This window comes from Arachis ipaensis, chromosome B4, assembly GCF_059453495.1.
Source record: "Arachis ipaensis isolate K30076 ecotype BB chromosome B4, ASM5945349v1, whole genome shotgun sequence".
Lineage (NCBI taxonomy): Eukaryota > Viridiplantae > Streptophyta > Magnoliopsida > Fabales > Fabaceae > Arachis > Arachis ipaensis.
The window spans coordinates 130,062,902-130,081,261 of NC_142439.1; the positions used below are offsets into that span (position 1 = coordinate 130,062,902).

Here is an 18,360-nt window from a genome sequence, read left to right on the forward strand (position 1 = left end):
TTTTTTATTTAAAAAGATAAAGTATGATATTTTATTATTTATTTTATAAATAAAATAAAAAAATTTAAAAAAATTTAAAAATAAGATATTATATTTTATTTTCTTAGGTGAAAAAATAAAATTTAGATAATAAATAAGTTAAAAAAAATTATGTACTTATTATGAGAGTTTATATATAAGTTTTCACTCTAAAAATTCATAAATAAATTGATGAGAGTTTACATATGTCTATTGTAAATGGAGACCATTTTAATAAAGATACTAAAAATATTTTTTTTTAAAGACGTTTACATGTGTAATATTATTATTGGATATTTTTATTAAATTGGTTAATAATTTATTTTTTAATAAATTAGAACAAAATCGGTTTATTATAGCAACAATAATAAACTCAATTGTCTGCATTATAATTATTATATTCGGTTTGATCCGATCGAATTACACAATCTAAATTGAATATCTTTAAATTATTTGATAAAAAGATAAATATATCCCTGACTTTTTGTTTTGTAGACATTTAAATCCCTAAAAATTAAAAAATATAATTAGATCCCTAAAAAATATTAGATTTATTGTTATTGTTATAAAATAAATGGGTTTTATTCTAATTTGTTAAAGAATTTAAAAATAATAAATTCATTAATACGTCCAATAATAATGCGACACGTAAACGTTTTTACAAAAAGACGTTTTACGCATCTTTACAGAAACATCCCCCATTGAAAATATATCTATAATTTCGTACCCAATCGTTCTGATCATATACTTCTTCACTTTAGTTGATTCATTTGCCCTGCTTTTCATTCGTATCTTCCGATCTTCTCATTTCCTACTCTTTCTAGCCACCAAATATTACAAATCAGATGTTTTACTTTTACAGCATTGGGGGAGACCCTAGACTGTACTCATAAAGAACCTTAGCTTAGAGAAATCCTCCTTCCTCACTAGTCACTACTTACTACCATCCCCTCCTTCTTGAATCAACCAAGGCAAGCCTCTCACTATCCTTATAATGTCAGTCATCTCTCTATCGTCGATTACCTGAAACCCTTCCGGCCTCCCTCATGTATCCCCGGCAAACCCACGCCGCCTCTACTGTTCATATCGAGAAGTTTTCATCCTATATCATTCTTTCTAGCAAATTTCTCATACAACAACGTAACCCACCTTTAATTTCACGTCAACCGATTCAAAGTGGAAGTCATCACCGAAGAAGTCGTCAACATTAGGATCATCCCTTTGGCTTCGTTGTTTCACTCCCACCGATCACTCGATGTAGCAATATAGCACGGCACACGAACCTTCTGTGAATCGCTGTTGAAAAGAGTTCAGGTACGTATGCACAAGAAGCACCGTAGCTAGAGAACTATCATAGCACTTGATATTTAATTTAGCATTTTTGTTAATTTATTTAGTTCTTGTAAAAAAAATGAATTTGAATTAAATTATAGTTTAGACTTATTTTTAATTTGGTTCATATTTAAACTAATATCTAGATTGGAATAAAATTTAAATTAAAATAAAGACTAATAAGTATATATATATTTAAATTAGTATTTGAGTTGGATTTTAATTAATAAATAAATATATAGATTTGACTTACACATAAAATCAGTTATTATATATTTGTGTATAAATACAATCAAATTGGGTTAGTCGAGCGGTAAGCTCGCTCGTTCGATTAAGTAAGTGTCGGGGTTCGAATCCCGTCTTGTGCATACAGCAACCCATTGGCCAGCAACAGACCTTTAAATGGAGCTAAGAGGAGTGCCTTAGAGCTAAGAGGAGTGCCTTAGCAACATTTTCTGAGCGTAAGAGTAGTGTAGTGCTTGCTTTCTTCTTCCAAAATCAGAGTAGTACAACAGGGATAATGGAGAAGTGAAAATGTAGAGGAACATTGTAGTTACCAAGGTTCTGAGAATCGGACCGGTCATCGAATTGTTTTAATCACTGGTTTATTGGTTTAATCAGTTCAACTGGTGGTTCAACCGAAAAAACTGTTTTAGAATAAAATAATAAATAAATTATAAATAAACATCCTAAAATATAATTATAGTCTAATATAAATCTTAAAATATCTTCGAAATTTAACACACTACATAAAATATCATCAACCAAATCCATATGATCTTATCAAAATACAAACTCAAAAATTAAATAGTAAAAAAACATATCTAAATATTAAATCCCAATATCATGATTTATCAATCATCAAAATCCACAAGAACTTGTTGCAAATTTGCTTCGGTGGATTAGGATTAGGATTAGCAGCATCATTTGAAATAGGAGGATTGACAGGCAAGTTATTATTCACAGATGCATTATTATCAGCAGTTGCTTCTTGATTAATACTATTATCCATAACTGAAATTAATAAAAGTTTTATTAATTAAAACAAAATTAAAGACCAGCCACAACACAATGAAAAGTCAAAAAATTATCAACATGACCATATCTAAATTCTGCCACCAACATTCAGCAACAAACAAAGTAAGCAAAACCAGCAATAATTAGGAGCTAGCAACTACAAATCAAAGCAAAACCAACTACAAATCAAAGCAAAACCAGCAACTACAAAACAAAGAAGTATCCATAACCAGATACAAAATTAAAGACTAGCCACAGCACATTGAAAAATCAAAAAATTATCAACATGACAATATCTAAATTCTGCCACCAACATTCAGCAACAAACAAAGCCAGCAAAACCAGCAATAATTAGGAGCCAACAACTACAAATCAAAGCAAAACCAGCAACTACAAATCAAATCCATTAGAAAATATGAACAAAAAAATCAGGAGCCATCAACAACCAGTAAAAGTGTAAAACACTAGCTAACGAGCAATTAGAAAACACTAAACAGAGTAACAATAAATTTGAAAACAGAGAAAACACTAAAACGCTAACCTGGTTAATTAGTTAATTACAGATCCATCAACAAATACATTCATAAATTAGAAGAATCTTGTGACAGACTATTATTCGAACTAGGTGGATTAGGATTAGCAGAATCATTTGAATTAGGAGGATTGGCAGACAAATTATTACTCAAACAGGCATTATCAGCAACTGCTTCTTGATTAATACTTCCATCCATAACTAAAATCAATAAATCATAATCCAAATTAAAAACAGCAATAGAATGGCTAGAAATCAAATAATCATCCATAAGACCATAGAACAGAATCAGTAACAAATCCATTACTCAATTTCAGAAACAAATCCATTACTCAATTTCAGAATCAGTAACAAAAGCACATATTAGAACAGAATCAATAACATATCAGAAATCAATCACTAACTTCAGAGTTCAGATTCACAAATCCCTAATTTCAGAAATTGCATATTTGAGTAATTTGAAATTTCAGAGTTCAAACCATTAACCTTGAATGAGAGAAAGACAACGCCGACAAGACGAGAAGGACGGCGACGGCGAGACGAAAAGGACGACGACGGCGAGACCACCGCTTGCAGCTCAAACTCGAGCAAGAAGACGACGCGACTACGTGCCGAGCTAGGGGTTTCGGTCTCGGATAGGGGGAAGGAGGAGGCGCCTCCGACGGATGGCGGCGGCGGATCCGTGGAAGAGGTTAGGCTTTTGGGTTGGGGGCTAGGGCTGTGGCTGGGGAGGGAGAGGGAGACATCATGTGAAGTGTGACTGGGGCTAGGGCTAGCACAAACGGGTTTGGGGGAAGGGGTGAAGTGCGAGTGTTTTTTTTTTTTTGGTTCTAAATGGCAAAACGGCGTCGTTTCTAAGAACCGGTCGGTTTTTGGTCCGGTCTAACCATCCAATTCTCAGTCGGTTCAACGATTTTAGAACGGTTTTATATCTAACGGTTTTAGGAGGAGGATTGGACCGTTTTTCTTGCTGGTTCCTGGTTCAACCAACTAGTTCGGTCCGATTTTCAGAACCATGGTAGCTACAACAGAAAATCATGGATGTGAGAAGTGTTTGGTATGTTGTCCTTGTTGTTTCTTTTTTTTCTTTTTGTTAGAGGTCATTGTCTTTTGTTATACTAATTTAAATCAGCACCATTGATCCCAACTTTAGTTCCAAGTTTCATCCATTTTCCCCTCTATCCATTTGATGAAAAGAACTAACTTTTTCTTTTTGTAAAGACTTCTCTACCCGAATTGCACTTTGAGCATTGTTGCATCAGTAATGAGTGGACTCCGCACCATCTATGCCCAAGTACCTAAGCAACACAATAGGTGAGCCAATAGCGTATGTTGAAGCAATCTTTCGCATTTGCTTTGTATATTTTTATATTTTTTGGTGGTATAAAGACTAGCCATAGATGATGTTGACCTTGGTATATTTGCTTTACAGTGATGATTGTGGAGTCTTCGTGTACAAGTACCTTCAGCAATGGAAACCTAACACCTCATTGCAGGGTTGCAACCAGGTTAGGACACTATGATTTCCTTGAGCATTATTATCATCTGAATTATTGGAGACATCGAAAGTTGGTGACAAACATCAGATTTTGAACAGCATTTTTTAAATTGTTACTTTGATGTCGCATTTTTCAGGAACAAATTGCGTATTTCCGAAAAGAACTCCTCTTATCGTGCGTTCTGAGTGACTCGAACACTAAACGGGAAGAACTACTTCACCAAGTGGATAAATACTTTAAGGTGATCAATACAAAAAGAATTCTTCGTCATCATGCCCCCTTTGATGAGATAATAAAACTCCCGACTAAAAAAGTTACATGACTTTGAACATAATGTAACATAGATCTTACAAGAGTTATAGGTCCATTGAAAGGAAACACAACACTTGAGGAAATAAAACTCCAGACTAAAACATCTAATGAAAACATACTTAGGAAAATACAACCGTCAAAGTATTCGGGAAAATCGATACAAGTCCAATGGCATGACCAACATTAGCTAAGATAGATCAACTTCGAGTTTTTCTTTTAATATTTCTTAAAAGAGTAAAAGTCATTCTATATTTGGATATTCCATGCAAAAAAATTTTTTTATTTATCAATTATATTTGGATACAACAATATAAAAGTATTTGTTTATTTATTATGTAAAAAAATATCTTTTTTTAGGAAAAAGATCTTTTAAAAATGACATAAATTATAACTTCTCAAAAAAAATTTTAAAATTTTTCTAGTGCTTACTTTATTACTACTAATCTTTCAAACACGCTAAAAGTAAAAAAGATATTTTTTTAATAAAAAAATATTTTTCTATCAACTTAATAACACTCAAAGAATAGATTAATATAGGAGTTTAATGCTGATGCACTGACAGTGTAAAGTATTTTACACAGTGGTGCAATCACATCCGTTTTTTTGGATGATCATTTACGTGATTAATATAAAAAGTTGTTATTTTTGTTGATCTGACGTTACGTAATTAGATGCACATGTAAAATTACTTTACACTAACAGTGCATCAAAATTAAATTCTTAATATATGTTATTCAAAAATATTATCTATTATATATTATTAATTTTACAACCAAAATATGCCACATGTCACTTCCTCATTGCAATTGAAATCAAATATTTCTCTCCAAAATTAAAGAGTTCTCCCATTTTTCCTTCTTCCTTCTCTATCTCTCTCATTCCTTCACTCAATCTATCTCTTTTATATATCATTATCAATGACTAATTACAAATTTTAAAATCAAAATATACAACATGACATTCTCTAGTTATATTTAAATTAAATTAAAATTAAAATATTGAAATTAAAATAAAAATATAGCTATATTATATATAATAACTAATTTAATAACCAAAATATGTCACATATATAACACTTTCTTTATTAAAATTGAGAGAAAATATTTTTCTCTCAAATTAATAAACTCTCTTTGTACATTCTCTTATCTACCTCTCTCCTTTTTTCAATTTCTCTCTATCATTTTCACTCTATATATAATTTATAATTTATATTTTATATTAATAACTTGACAAATCAAAATGTATCATTAAATATTTTTCATTACAATAAAAATAATTTTTTTCTTCTAAAATTAGCAAACTCCCTCTCTCCACGGGATAGGACTCAGGTGACGACGACGTGACGCTGCTGCCTCACTTGAGTCAGGCGCGTGATGTTGCTGCGGTGAGGGACTGAAGGGTGACCTCGAAAGTGAGAGGAGAGGAGCTTGGCGTTGACAGTGAGGAGGGGGGTAGGAGGTGGTAGACGGCTGTGGTGACTGGTGAAAGGACCTAGAGGAGAGAAGTTGGTGACAGTTAGGGTTCTTGGCTTACTGGTTCTCAACTTCTCATATATATATATATATATATATATATATATAAAAGAGAGGGTATTTTAGTCTTTTTACGTAACAGAAATTATACTGGTCCTAAGAGGCGGGACCTCTATCCTCGTCCTCGTCCCATTTATTATTTCAACCCCTGTCTCCATCTTCTATGGGTACAAAACTGTCTCCATATCTGCCCTCGAATAGATAAATTTTGGTGAATACCCGTCCCGCCGGGAGTTTTTCCCATCCCTAAGGCTCGGTGGGGTTATGCCAAACTTAAAGGCTGTTCTTCATTATCATCGTTAGAATGACAAGGATTATGAAATCTTTCTGTTGAAGACCATTCAGAGAATAACAAAACAGCTATGCGTATAGGTTGATTATCCATCAGAAAAGCCTACATAAGATGGGCAGAGGCAAACTAGATAGAATTAACATAAAAAAAATGAAGACAACTTCATCGGTAGTGAAGACTATCCATCTAATCCTAAGGACGACCACAGCGATGACGAATAAAATGTGTTTGAACGACATCTATACAAATGGACCTCTATTAGTTATAATTTAAATAAAAATAACACTTTTAAAATGTACCAAAATTAAATTTTATAATTTATCATCTAATAACAATTTTTTTTCACATAAAAATAATTATAGAATTTATTGTAGTATTCATTTGTTTAAAATTGGCTATGTTTCCAGTGTCTCCGGTGTTATTTTTTTTTTGGTGACTCATACACAACTCTCAAGAATATATATTTCTTTGACTAAAAACCAGTCTTTTGTCATTATGTAATTGAACTTCTATTTTTATTTTTATTAGCTTCTTGAAAAATTTTATTTTAATTCAGTAGATGATGGATGACTTTTATTTATAAAAATATATTTTAAATAATTTTGTTATATATTAATTGTACAGTTCGATTACGATTTAACCATGGTTATTGAACTTTTGAATGATTGATTCATTGACTGATTGGATTCTCACAACTTTGATTTTCTAGCATTTGTCTACGCGTGTCTTGCTTGTGGTCCTGCCTTATGGTTCTCCTCTCTCTTTAATTTCATTATATGTTGTATTTCCATAAGAGTGATGTATTGTGAGTTAATAGTTTCAAAAAAAAATTTGAGTTATAGAGTTTAGTTTAATTATTTTACGTTTATTTTGGTGCAGATGTCTTCCCCATCAGGTTTTCAATATGATGATAATAGTAATTGTGAGATTTTGCCTCCAACAAAGAAGAGTGTGACTCCAAAAGAGAGGAATGTGACATCAAAGGAAGTTGTTAGTGTGTCTCCTAGGACTCAAAAGAAGAAGGTAGCAAAAAGATACGTGGAACATATGATTGATGAGCAGGTATGTGGAAGTAAAACATTTTGTTAATCTAATTAGAGATTATATATTTCATCACTTACATAACACAGTTTCTTACTCTAAGAACTACACTTTCAAAACAAAAACAAATCTTCAACCCTATCCTATAACCCAGATAGCTTATATCATTAAAACATAACAAATACAATTAACATCAATCCCAGCAACTCACACCCAAAGTCCAAGAATCTCTTTCTGGTTTTGCATTGGGCTTCTTTTTTCCAGCATCAACTCCAATTCCTTGATTTTCTCTTCCAAATATGATAATCTGCCTTACATCCCAGTCTCTACACACACATCAACATTCCTTGATTTCGAATCAAAATGCTCTTCAATGATCTCATGAAGCCACTTAAAATATTTACCGCGTGGTTTTGGCATCTACAATTAACCCATCAACTAACATCAATTTTTTCTAAGGAGAAAGTATAGGGGTCAGCAACTTTTGTATTTTGTGGCCATCATTTAACCATCAAAAGAAAAGTGAGTGATCTTCCACTATTGAATGTAATCTCACACCATTGAAAACATTATTGATGGCTAATTGATGGTTACAAAACACAAAAATTGGTGTCTCCTAACACTCCTCTTTTCTAAGTAAAAAGCTCGGTTAAAAAAAAAAAACGTCTAATCTAATCAAAACAATATGGTTCACTCAAAAGTTAAAAATACAAAGTTATTAACCCTCGGTTCTATAAGTTTACTAGGGTCAGTTGGGATTGATTCTTAAAAAAATATTTATTTATTTAAAAAAAAATCTTCTTTTAAAAGAAAAAATTATAAAAAAAAATTTCAAATATTAAAACATATTTTATTTCTATTTCTTTAAAAATAAATATTATTATTTTTTAGAAAAAATAAATAATTTATTTTTTAAAATAAAATTATTTTTTTTAAAGTTGTATTCAAATAGGTTTAAAATTAAATAAAGATGAAATCTCACATATATTTATTTTCTTATGAAATTGATAGTTGAGAGTTATTAAATAATAATTTAGTCAAACATATCAAATAATGTAATAGTTCTTAACTAACAATTTCATATAAAGATAATGTCAGTAAGTTTTTACCTTGAATAAAAGTATTTTAATTTTGAAAAAAACAATACATTTTATACTCAAAAAAGCCAATCCAAACCCATAGTTAGGTCCAATTTGGGTAAATAGCTTAATTAAACTCCTTTTGAAAAAATAGTTTAAACAATAAATGACTATATTAAAAGTAGCTTATAAATAAGTTATTTTGTATTTGAGTTTTTAGTTCTAAAAGTACTTATTTTAAAAGAAATGTGATAAAAAAAAAAAACTTTATTATGAGAGAAGTCATTTTTTTAGAATAAAGGATAAATAGGTCCCTGACATTTTTTTTCGTGGACATTTTAGTCCTCAAGGAAGGGAAAATACATTCAAGTACCCTCGAAAAAGGTGGACATTTCAACCCTTCCGTTGAATTCAGGCGGTTGGATTGGACGGAAAAGTCTGACCTGGCAGAGGTGGCGCTGACCTAACCGTTATGGAGCCCATGTGGCAGTGAGCTTTTCGAAACAGGACATATAAGTCCCCGGAGACGAAAACGACGCCGTTTCGTTACCTCCCCCAATCTTTCAAAATTTTCTGCCCTAATCCCTCGTCTACACAGAAACAGCGAAGTGGGTGTTGTGGGTAGTGAAGGAAGAAAGGAAATTCTTCCTTCCATGGCATCTGAAGGAGTATCATCAAGCTGGAGAAGAAGTGGAGGTCAGTTCGGCATCCTAACAGGAAAGATGGCGTCTCACCAAAGTGCTTCTGTGGAGAAAACGCAATCCTTTTCATGTTGAAGACGCGAAGCAATCCGGACAGATTGTTTCTGGGCTGTCCCTTTTACAAGGTATGGTAACCAACTGTGTGCACGTGGAATAGTTGAAGATGTGTTAGGGTTACCAGATTTTTGTTTTTGACTTATGTGGATTGATATTCTGCAGGTAAGACAACCGTATCGCAAATTTTTTTGTGGCTTGATGAGCATGTTGCTAGACTTGGATTGATAGAAACAAAGTATATAGGAGAGAAGGAATTTGTGGATGTTGAAGATTATCACGGGGAGCAGGACATGAAAATGAGGATCACATGCTTGGAGAAGAGGATAGTAGCTCTAAAGATGAAAAAAATCCAACAAAATGGTATATTTGTGTTATTGTCATTGTGTTGAGTTTTGCTGTTCTAAGTTGTAAGAATTGATCGGGCTGGACATAAAATCCACCCCCCATTGATGGGACCTCACTAACATAAAAACCACCCCCCACTGCATTATCGGGCTGGACATCAGGCACCTGATCCCCAGCTTCACCACGTGCAGCATCCCCATTCCCACGGCCTTCTCCTCTTTCATTAACCCTTGTGCCAAATTGTCTCTTCCTCTTCCCTTGCTTCTTTGGAGTAACTACCTTCTTCTTACCCTTGACACATCTTTTCTTCTTGCCAGCAGTAACCCCACCATTACTGTCAGTACTATCACTTTCAATTCCAACCGGTGGAGGTTTATACAACATGTCTTCCGTGCTCTCGTACTCGTCATCAGATGAAGAGGATGCATTCAGTTTCTCTGTAGTTTCATCCACCTCCCCTGCAGTATCTCTGTCCTGGGCAGCATTCTCAACAACCTCCGGATCATCAACAGGGTGATCAAAGTACATATGGAACTCACTTAGCCCTGGGTTCTTCATTAAGTTCTCTTGCATTGCGTTGATCCCTGCATCCCCAGTCAATATGTTCATTCCGGATTCAATGTCAATGCTTGTTGGATCATACCAGCATACTGCCTTCTATGACTGGTACCCCAAGCCCTTAAATAATGTCACCAGGTCTCCGAAATTAACAAAGTCTAGGTCCATCTCAGGGAACCTCTCTTCCTTTCCATTCTGATAAACCATTTTTTCATCAATTCCTCTGACAAAGTTCCCTCCATGGTGAAAGACCAGCATCACAAACACGTCAACCATCTAAAATTAACCCGTGTAGAACTAGGATTAAAATAAAAAATACATAAACACAAGATATGAACGAAACCACATTGCCCTAACACAATCCCTCCCCCTAATCCTACACAGGATGCTATACACCCCTTTTTCATATTTTATCTTACACTATAAACATGCACACACGTTGCCTTCCTAGCTAAGCATCGCAATCTTACCTTCTTCCGAAGAGAGCAACCACGACCTCAGAGCAAGCTTCTTCTCAGCTTCTGGCACCAACTTCAACCCCGCACCTATTGCTCTTCTACGTGTTGTATTTTTTGGAGGGAGAAACAGAGAGAAAGAAGTTTGATCGTCTTTGGCTTAGGGTTTTCAGTAATTCTCTCACTCAAGCATGGGTCTTCTGGGTATTGTATACGGGGATTCAACTGTGTTTGGAGGGGAGGTAACGAAACGGCGTCGTTTTCGTCTCCAGGGACTTATATGTCCTGTTTCGTAAAGCTCATTGCCACGTGGAATCCATAACGGCGCCACGTGGGCTCCGTAAAGACCAGGTCAGACTTTTCCGTCCAGTCCAACCGCCTAAATTCAACGGAAGGGTTGAAATGTCCACATTTTTCGAAGGTGAGGGACTTGAATGTATTTTTCCTTCCTTGAGGACTAAAATGTCCGCAAAAAAAAAGGTCAGGGACCTATTTGTCCTTTACTCTTTTTTTTTTACTTCTCTATAAGCTCTTAAATGGCTTCTTCGAAAGCTGCAATTTGGTTTTAAAAATTGCACCAGACATTAATACTACTACTTTTCAAGTTTTCATAAATCAAAAGTTCAAAAAAGTTACTTTTAAAACTTTCCAAAGGGACCCTTATTGTTAAGCTTGTTTGGGTGAGTTTCTAAAAAATATATTTTTTTGAATTTTTTAGTATTTTTAAAAATATTAAAATTAATTCTATATTTGGATATCTCATACAAAAATATCTTTTCATCTATCAATTATATTTGAGTACAATAATATAAAAGTATTTGTTTATATATTATGTAAAAAAAGATATTTTTTAGGGAATTTTTTTATTTTTGTAGTAATTTTATTTTTACTATTAACAATTTGTCAAATACACTAAAAAATAAAAAAAATATTTTTTTCAATAAAAAAGATATTTTATTGATGTAATGTTACATTATTAAATACACGTGTAAAATTATTTTAAACTAACAGTGTACTAAAATTAAATTCTTAATATGTTATTCAAAAATGTTATTTATATACAAAAATTTAACTCATTTTTAACGTATATTTTGTATTTTAATGTATATTTTATATTAATAACTATTTTTTTTAAGGTGTTTGCTATGGTACGATAATAAATTCATACGTATAGATACATTTAAAATATGGACAAGTAATAATAAGGCACGTGGAATTTATTTTCCACATCAGCATTTGATTTTTTCTTTTTAAGATATATATTATATCACTACTTTTACTAATACATCCTTTTAATTAAATAAAAATAAAAAATATTTTTATTTAATTTTATAAAAAGTCTTAAACATCCTTACTTTATTTGATTAGACAAAAATACCCTTTTAAATTAATCAAATTTTAGAATTCAATTAATTCTAATTTTATAGTTTCAAATAATTTAAACAACAAAATAAAAACATAAAAAAAAAACTAAAAATCAATCGTTCTTTATTTTTTCCAATTTCTCTAATCATTCGTCCCCTCTCTCTGAAACAAAGCAAAACATATCAAAAAAATAAAAAATCAATCGTTCTTCATCTTCTCCAATTTCCCTAATCATTTTTGCCCCCTTCTTGCCCCCTTCTAAAGCAAATCATTAAAAGTCCCAAACCAAAACGGTAAAATCGTAGCCCTAATTTTGCTTTTATGATTGTGATTGTTGTATGAAAGGTCGTTTTAAGTTACTTTATTCGTTACTATTCATGACTTCATACTTCACTTTTATTTCTTAAGACCAGGTAATATGTATGAATTATCTCAATTAATCCCAAACTTTAGTGTCTGTTTACTCTATGGAGTAGCATGTCCTAACCCATTTACCTCCCTCTTCTGCTATAATAAGTGAAAGACAAGTCAATTATGAGTGGTACAGTCCCAACGACCTAAGCCTACGCCGTTAGATTATTATTTTATTTTTTATTTTTATTAAAGGTAAAGGTAGTAAAGGAGAGAAAATTGGATGTCCAACATCGTATTACAGTGTTTCAAAGCCTTAATGTTTTACTAGGGTTTTGTCTTTTTGGTTTAGGATTTTCAATGTTTTGCTTTAAAAGGGGATATGAATGATTAGGAAAATTGGAGAAGATGAAGAACGATTGATTTTTTTATGTTTTTGATATATTTTGCTTTGCTTCAGAGGGAGGGGATGAATGATTAGGGAAATTAGAGAAGATAAAGAACGATTGATTTTTAGTTTTTTTTTTATGTTTTTGTTTTGTTGTTTAAATTATTTGAAACTATAAAATTAGGATTAATTGAATTCTAAAATTTAACTAATTTAGAAGGGTATTTTTGTCTAATCAAATAAAATAAGGATGCTTAAGATTTTTTATAAAATTAAATAAAAAATATTTTTTTATTTTTATTTAATTAAAAGGGTGTATTAGTAAAAGTTGTGATATAATATATATTTAAAAAAAAATTAAATGCTGATGTGAAAAATAAATTCCATATGCCTTGTTATTACTTGTCCATATTTTAAATATATGGATACGTATAAATTTATCATCGTAGCGTAACAAACGCCTTTTTTTTATATGGCTGATACAGTGTAGACTGTACACAGCATAGTTGTATATCATTTCATTTACTTGTCGACCGTAATTTCAACACGCTTTAACCTTGCTTCTACTTATTCTGCGTACAGGCAGGAGAGGATTTCATTCTACATTCAAATCCTACTGGGAGCACGATGGTTGAAGTTGTTCCGCATATCATCACTACACTAATGGAAAGAATGAGATGTCTAGATGCTTTTGGGAAGAAGATAACCAAAATAAAAGATAGTATCATACGCCATCTCTTACCCATCAAAATGGAGGCAGAACGAAGTGATGGTCCTGCACTCCTTCTTACACCCAATTGGCTAAATGATGTTATGGATGCGCTCACCGATTTGCGGGACTTGCTGGACGATCATGGCATTCCTGCTGACGCTACTCCACTTCCAAAGAAGCGCAACATATGTTTTTCTTCATGTCACCTTGCATCTTGTGGCCTACTTCACAATCTGCAGAAAGTCGAAAAGTGGCTACAACCCATTGTAGTTTATGTGACCCCAATGGAGATATACAAAAGAAGCATGTTGACAAAGACGGTTGTGGAAGAAGGAGAAAGAAAGATTGCCGGAAGAGAAAACGAAAACGAAGAAATCATAAATAGGATTTTGTCTTTGACAACAGTTGAAGGTGTTGTTTCGGTGCTTAGGATTGTGGGGATGAAAGGGATCGGGAAAACAGCACTTGCTGAATTAGTTTGCTGTGATATTAGAGTGACAACAAAATTTTCGGTGATATGGATTAGTGGTATCCATGGCAACTCTTATGTTGAGTCTGTCAAGAAAGAAATGATTCGTGAACTAGAGATAGAGGGGAAGGGAATGAAGAAAATTGAAGATCTTAATCCTGAAGAAGCCACGAGAAGAAGTAGATTCCTTCTAGTGCTGGATGATTTACGAAGCGAGAACCATGAAGAACTGCTCAGTTTGCGTAGAGAACTGAGGGAGGTTCCTGGCTCATCTGGTGGTGTAATCCTTGTAACCACGCAGAATAGTTTAGGGCCCCCCAAGCTGGTCCGATATACTTTGAGACTAGACATTCTGGGAGAGGAAAATTTTTGGGCTTTATTTGAGAAAGTTATAGGAGGAGTTTCAAGTGAATCAAAGACCAGTGATGCCCAAAAGAAGTTGATTAAAAAGTGCCGGGGAGTCCCTGCAGCAATAACAAAATTGGCAACAATGTTGAAGACTCGTGAAGCAATTTCTGAAGCAGACATAAAGAATTTGGAGCGGATATTCATGCAGGAGATGAAGACGATGTACTACGATGAGCTCCCCTCCTGGCATCTGAAACAATGCTTTGCTTATTTACCATTTATATTCCCTAAGGCAGGTCAAGCAGTCAAGGTTGAGACACTAGTTCAGCTTTGGATGGCAGAGGGATTTTTGGGCCCATTCAATTCTTCTTCTCAACCAGAAGAATTGGGAATTAGCATTATAAAAGAATTCTGTCGCAGATCAATCCTTTCCGTTAGAGAAGACCAATTTGGCAGCATTACAGATTGCGGCATGTATAACCCGCTATTGCTTGATCTGTCAAGATTCGTAGCCGGCGAGGGCCGCTGCTACATGGATGACCGTGGCGAGAGTGTCATGCAAACTGTCCGTCGAGTGTTTTTAACTCAAGACTTTGATTTTTCAAATGGGATTCCCGAATCCCTCAATAAAACTAAGAAACATTTGCGTACCATTCTCTTCCCCCTACCAGGTAACAACGACTGGTCCTCACGAATTCCACATGATGTCACATTAAGCCTGTCTGCATGTGATGCGATTTTCCGTGCGTTCGAGAGTTTGCATGTGTTGGGCCTAGCAGATTTAGGCATGAGGATGCTGCCTAGTTCAATTGGAGAGTTAAAGCTCTTAAGATACCTCAACCTATCTCATAATAACATGGACAAACTTCCCGCTTCCATTGGAAAGCTAAAGCGCTTACAGACATTAAAACTGTCCCATTGCCATCAACTCAAAAAGTTGCCTGATGAGGTACAGCATCTAGTGAATCTCAAGCATCTGGAGCTAGAGGGGTGCCTGCATCTGGCACACATGCCGTCAACATTGGGGAAGCTAACAAAGCTTGAGAGATTGTCCCATTTCACAGTCAGCAACAATAATTGCAAGCACAAGCAATTGCAAGGTTTTGCAGAATTGATGAATCTTAAAAACTTAAGAGGGGGTTTGGAAATTCTACACTTGGAGCGCTTGAAATTTGAGGAACCACGGCATGTTGGGCGTGCCTATTTGAAAGACAAAGAGCATCTTTGGGACATCAGTCTGAAATGGAGTCATGATGATGATAACAATAAGAAAGACAATGAAAAATCACTGCTGGATCGTCTTGAGCCACATCCAAATCTTCAAGGATTATCTATAAAGGGATATAGAGGTACAGCATTTTCAACTTGGCTCTCGTCCCTCAAAAATCTTGTTAGCTTTACTTTGAACAACTGCTCCATGTGCACATCTCTCCCTGCATTGAACGGATTCCCTAATCTTAAAGTTCTCAGACTTGAGAGGTTGGACTCTTTGAAATACATAACAGATGGAACCAAAGGAAGCACAGAACTGGGGTTATGCATGCTAGATTATTTGTCGATATCAGATTGCCCAGAGCTCACAAGTTGGTGGAGGCCTAGTGAAACCGCTCACAACAATGCCATATTATTTAGCTCGTTGTCAATTTTGGATGTCAAATACTGTCCAAAACTAAGTTCTATGCCATTGTATCCCAATCTTGACGTGAGGCTGATTTTGGAGGGTTCCAGCATGAGAACGTTGTTGGACACCATAAATTATAGGTCAACTTCAAATCCTGCTCCTCCCCTCTCCAGATTGATGCGGTTAAAAATTAACAACGTAGAGGAAGAGTCTTATCTACCGAATAACTGGCTAGAAAACTTTCTCTCACTCCAATATCTTTGGATCAGTGAGAAAATGTCAGTGGTCAAAAGTTTCAGCCATCTTCGCTCACTTAACACCATGACCATCACAAACTGTACAGGAGTGGACTTACCTAGTGAGGAATGGGGTGGTCTCAAAATGCTCCGGCATCTGACAATACAGGAAGTTGCTAAGCTGAAATCTCTTCCATCAGGAATCAAACATCTTACATCTCTAGCTGCTCTATGGATCAACGGTTGTCCTGAGTTAGAAACTTTGACAGAGGAAATAGGCAATCTCAAATCCCTTAATATTCTTCACATTGAAAATTGCCACAACTTACATTCGCTTCCCAAAACAATGTCCCAACTCAAATCACTAAACAAGTTAGTGATTCGGAGCTGCCCATTGTTGTTGCCAAGGTGCCAAGAAGGAACCGGTGATGACTGGCCACAGATCAGGCACATCAAAGATATCTACGTGGCTGGCACTTCTGAAGTCTTTGAGTAATAACATCAATCAAGTCCGAACTAGTTCGGCTAACCGGTCTCTTGGGTACTTGACAAAAGACTTGCCCTAAGCCTCTAATAATTTCTCTCTCCCTCTAAAAGATTGGTATAGCTATGCAGTTCTGCTACTTCTTCCTTCAGTCTTTGTTCATACAAGTATTACACCTCGGGCATTGGTTGGGTATTCCAAATCAACCTGAATTTCAATCTTCATTCAGGTGTAGGTATAATCTATCATTTTCTTTGCTCCTTCTAAACTTTACTGAGTTACTAATTAATGTTACCGAGCCATAATTTTTGTGCTACTTATACTCTTTGGATCAAACTTTCACTGTGATCAGGAATCCAGCTATTGGTGAGAATCAGATGGAACTAGATGAGTCTTCTGGGTAAGATAAAGATTTGGTGTCTACCTTTGATGTCATGTGTTTGTATTAAAGGTTAAATAAAGAAGGACAGCAACCTTCGTTTTATTATCCAAAGAAAAGCTTCTGAGATACATTTCTTTACATTTTATACGTTATGATCCTTGAAAGTATGTAACATTACCATGTTCGGGCTACTTATAAATCTATGCGTAAATTTAGTTGGATCACTCATTTTGTATACCTGCATTCTTCAATTATAAAAAAAACTGCCGTCTCTTTTTGTGATGGTTCACTCCTAAGTCCTAATGATTCCTTTTAATCAATTAAGGTTCGTGCAGATTATTTATTTAGTGGAATAACAAGGATACGGAAATTATCAAATGTACTCTGATCCACAATTGACATGAGTCAGCATAATTACTTTCAAGAACTATGTATTAATAATTATTCTATAGTGTGTAGAGAATAACATAACGTGCAGAACCCGAAACAAGGTAGCAAGTGCAACATACACCATACTCTCAAATCGTTCAGTTTAGTGAAACCACAGTCACGTTTCTTCCACTCATCAACACTGACGCATCAACATCAGTTCTAGACGCTTATTGACACAGGATAGAGTTGTCATTTTGCAACACCATAAATCCCTAATCACACAATGAATAAAATAGAAACCAAGATTCGTAATATAGCTCCCAGTTTTAGAACTAGGGAGAACATTCTTAAATCCATCCGTTATTTGCTCTTCTAGCTGTGTCCCTGTGCATACCTTTCAGTGCAGAACAAAGGTTCTTACTTCTTAGAAAGAGTTGCACAAAACAGGTTTCTTTTCTTTCCTTTCCTTTTTCTCTTTTCCAGACTTGGTTTGGTATAGTCTGCTTGATTAAGTTCAAACAGTTATTTTATCCCACCGATGCAAAAGACAAAAAGGTTCTTATTTAGTCTGTTTCTATGTGACTATGAATATATGATGTGTAATACTTCACCAAATTGAATAGAAATTAGAAAAAAGCATGGCATTGATACTGTCAAGAGATAAAATCACTTAAACATTATTATGAACACAATTTATTCCACAATATATTATATATGTCTTCCAAAACAAATAGTAACACGTGTAAAAAGTAGAAACTAAATAAAACATTAAGAAGCTGAAGAGACTATACATATCATTCAAGCAAGAGTGTCCTGATTCCTAATTGCTAAGCAACTACTTTTCCTAATTGCTAAGAATGTG

General features: G+C 34.2%; 1 protein-coding gene across 2 annotated transcripts; it reads left to right on the forward strand.

Annotated features, from left to right (window-relative positions):
• The first annotated feature begins 793 nt into the window (after positions 1-793).
• On the forward strand, positions 794-17,422 carry LOC107639817 (disease resistance protein RGA2-like). 2 transcript variants are annotated; one of them, XM_088483146.1, is made up of 7 exons: positions 794-1,332; positions 4,121-4,213; positions 4,332-4,407; positions 4,535-4,639; positions 7,414-7,596; positions 13,457-16,979; positions 17,097-17,422. In XM_088483146.1, exons 2-6 carry the CDS (start codon positions 4,164-4,166, stop codon positions 16,754-16,756), a joined length of 3,714 nt encoding a protein of 1,237 aa, XP_088339272.1. In that variant the 5' UTR covers positions 794-1,332; positions 4,121-4,163; the 3' UTR covers positions 16,757-16,979; positions 17,097-17,422. The 2 variants fall into 2 exon arrangements, with proteins under 2 accessions (XP_088339272.1, XP_088339273.1); XM_088483147.1 differs by having other exon boundaries at positions 13,457-16,975.
• Positions 17,423-18,360: the final 938 nt, after the last annotated feature.

Coding starts and splice junctions, on each gene's coding strand:
- LOC107639817 (XM_088483146.1), top strand. CDS start 4,164: ATGAGTGGACTCCGCACCATCTATGCCCAAGTACCTAAGCAACACAAT. Junction 4,408..4,534: donor CATTGCAGGGTTGCAACCAG/GTTAGGACACTA, acceptor CGCATTTTTCAG/GAACAAATTGCGTATTTCCG. Junction 7,597..13,456: donor AACATATGATTGATGAGCAG/GTATGTGGAAGT, acceptor TTCTGCGTACAG/GCAGGAGAGGATTTCATTCT.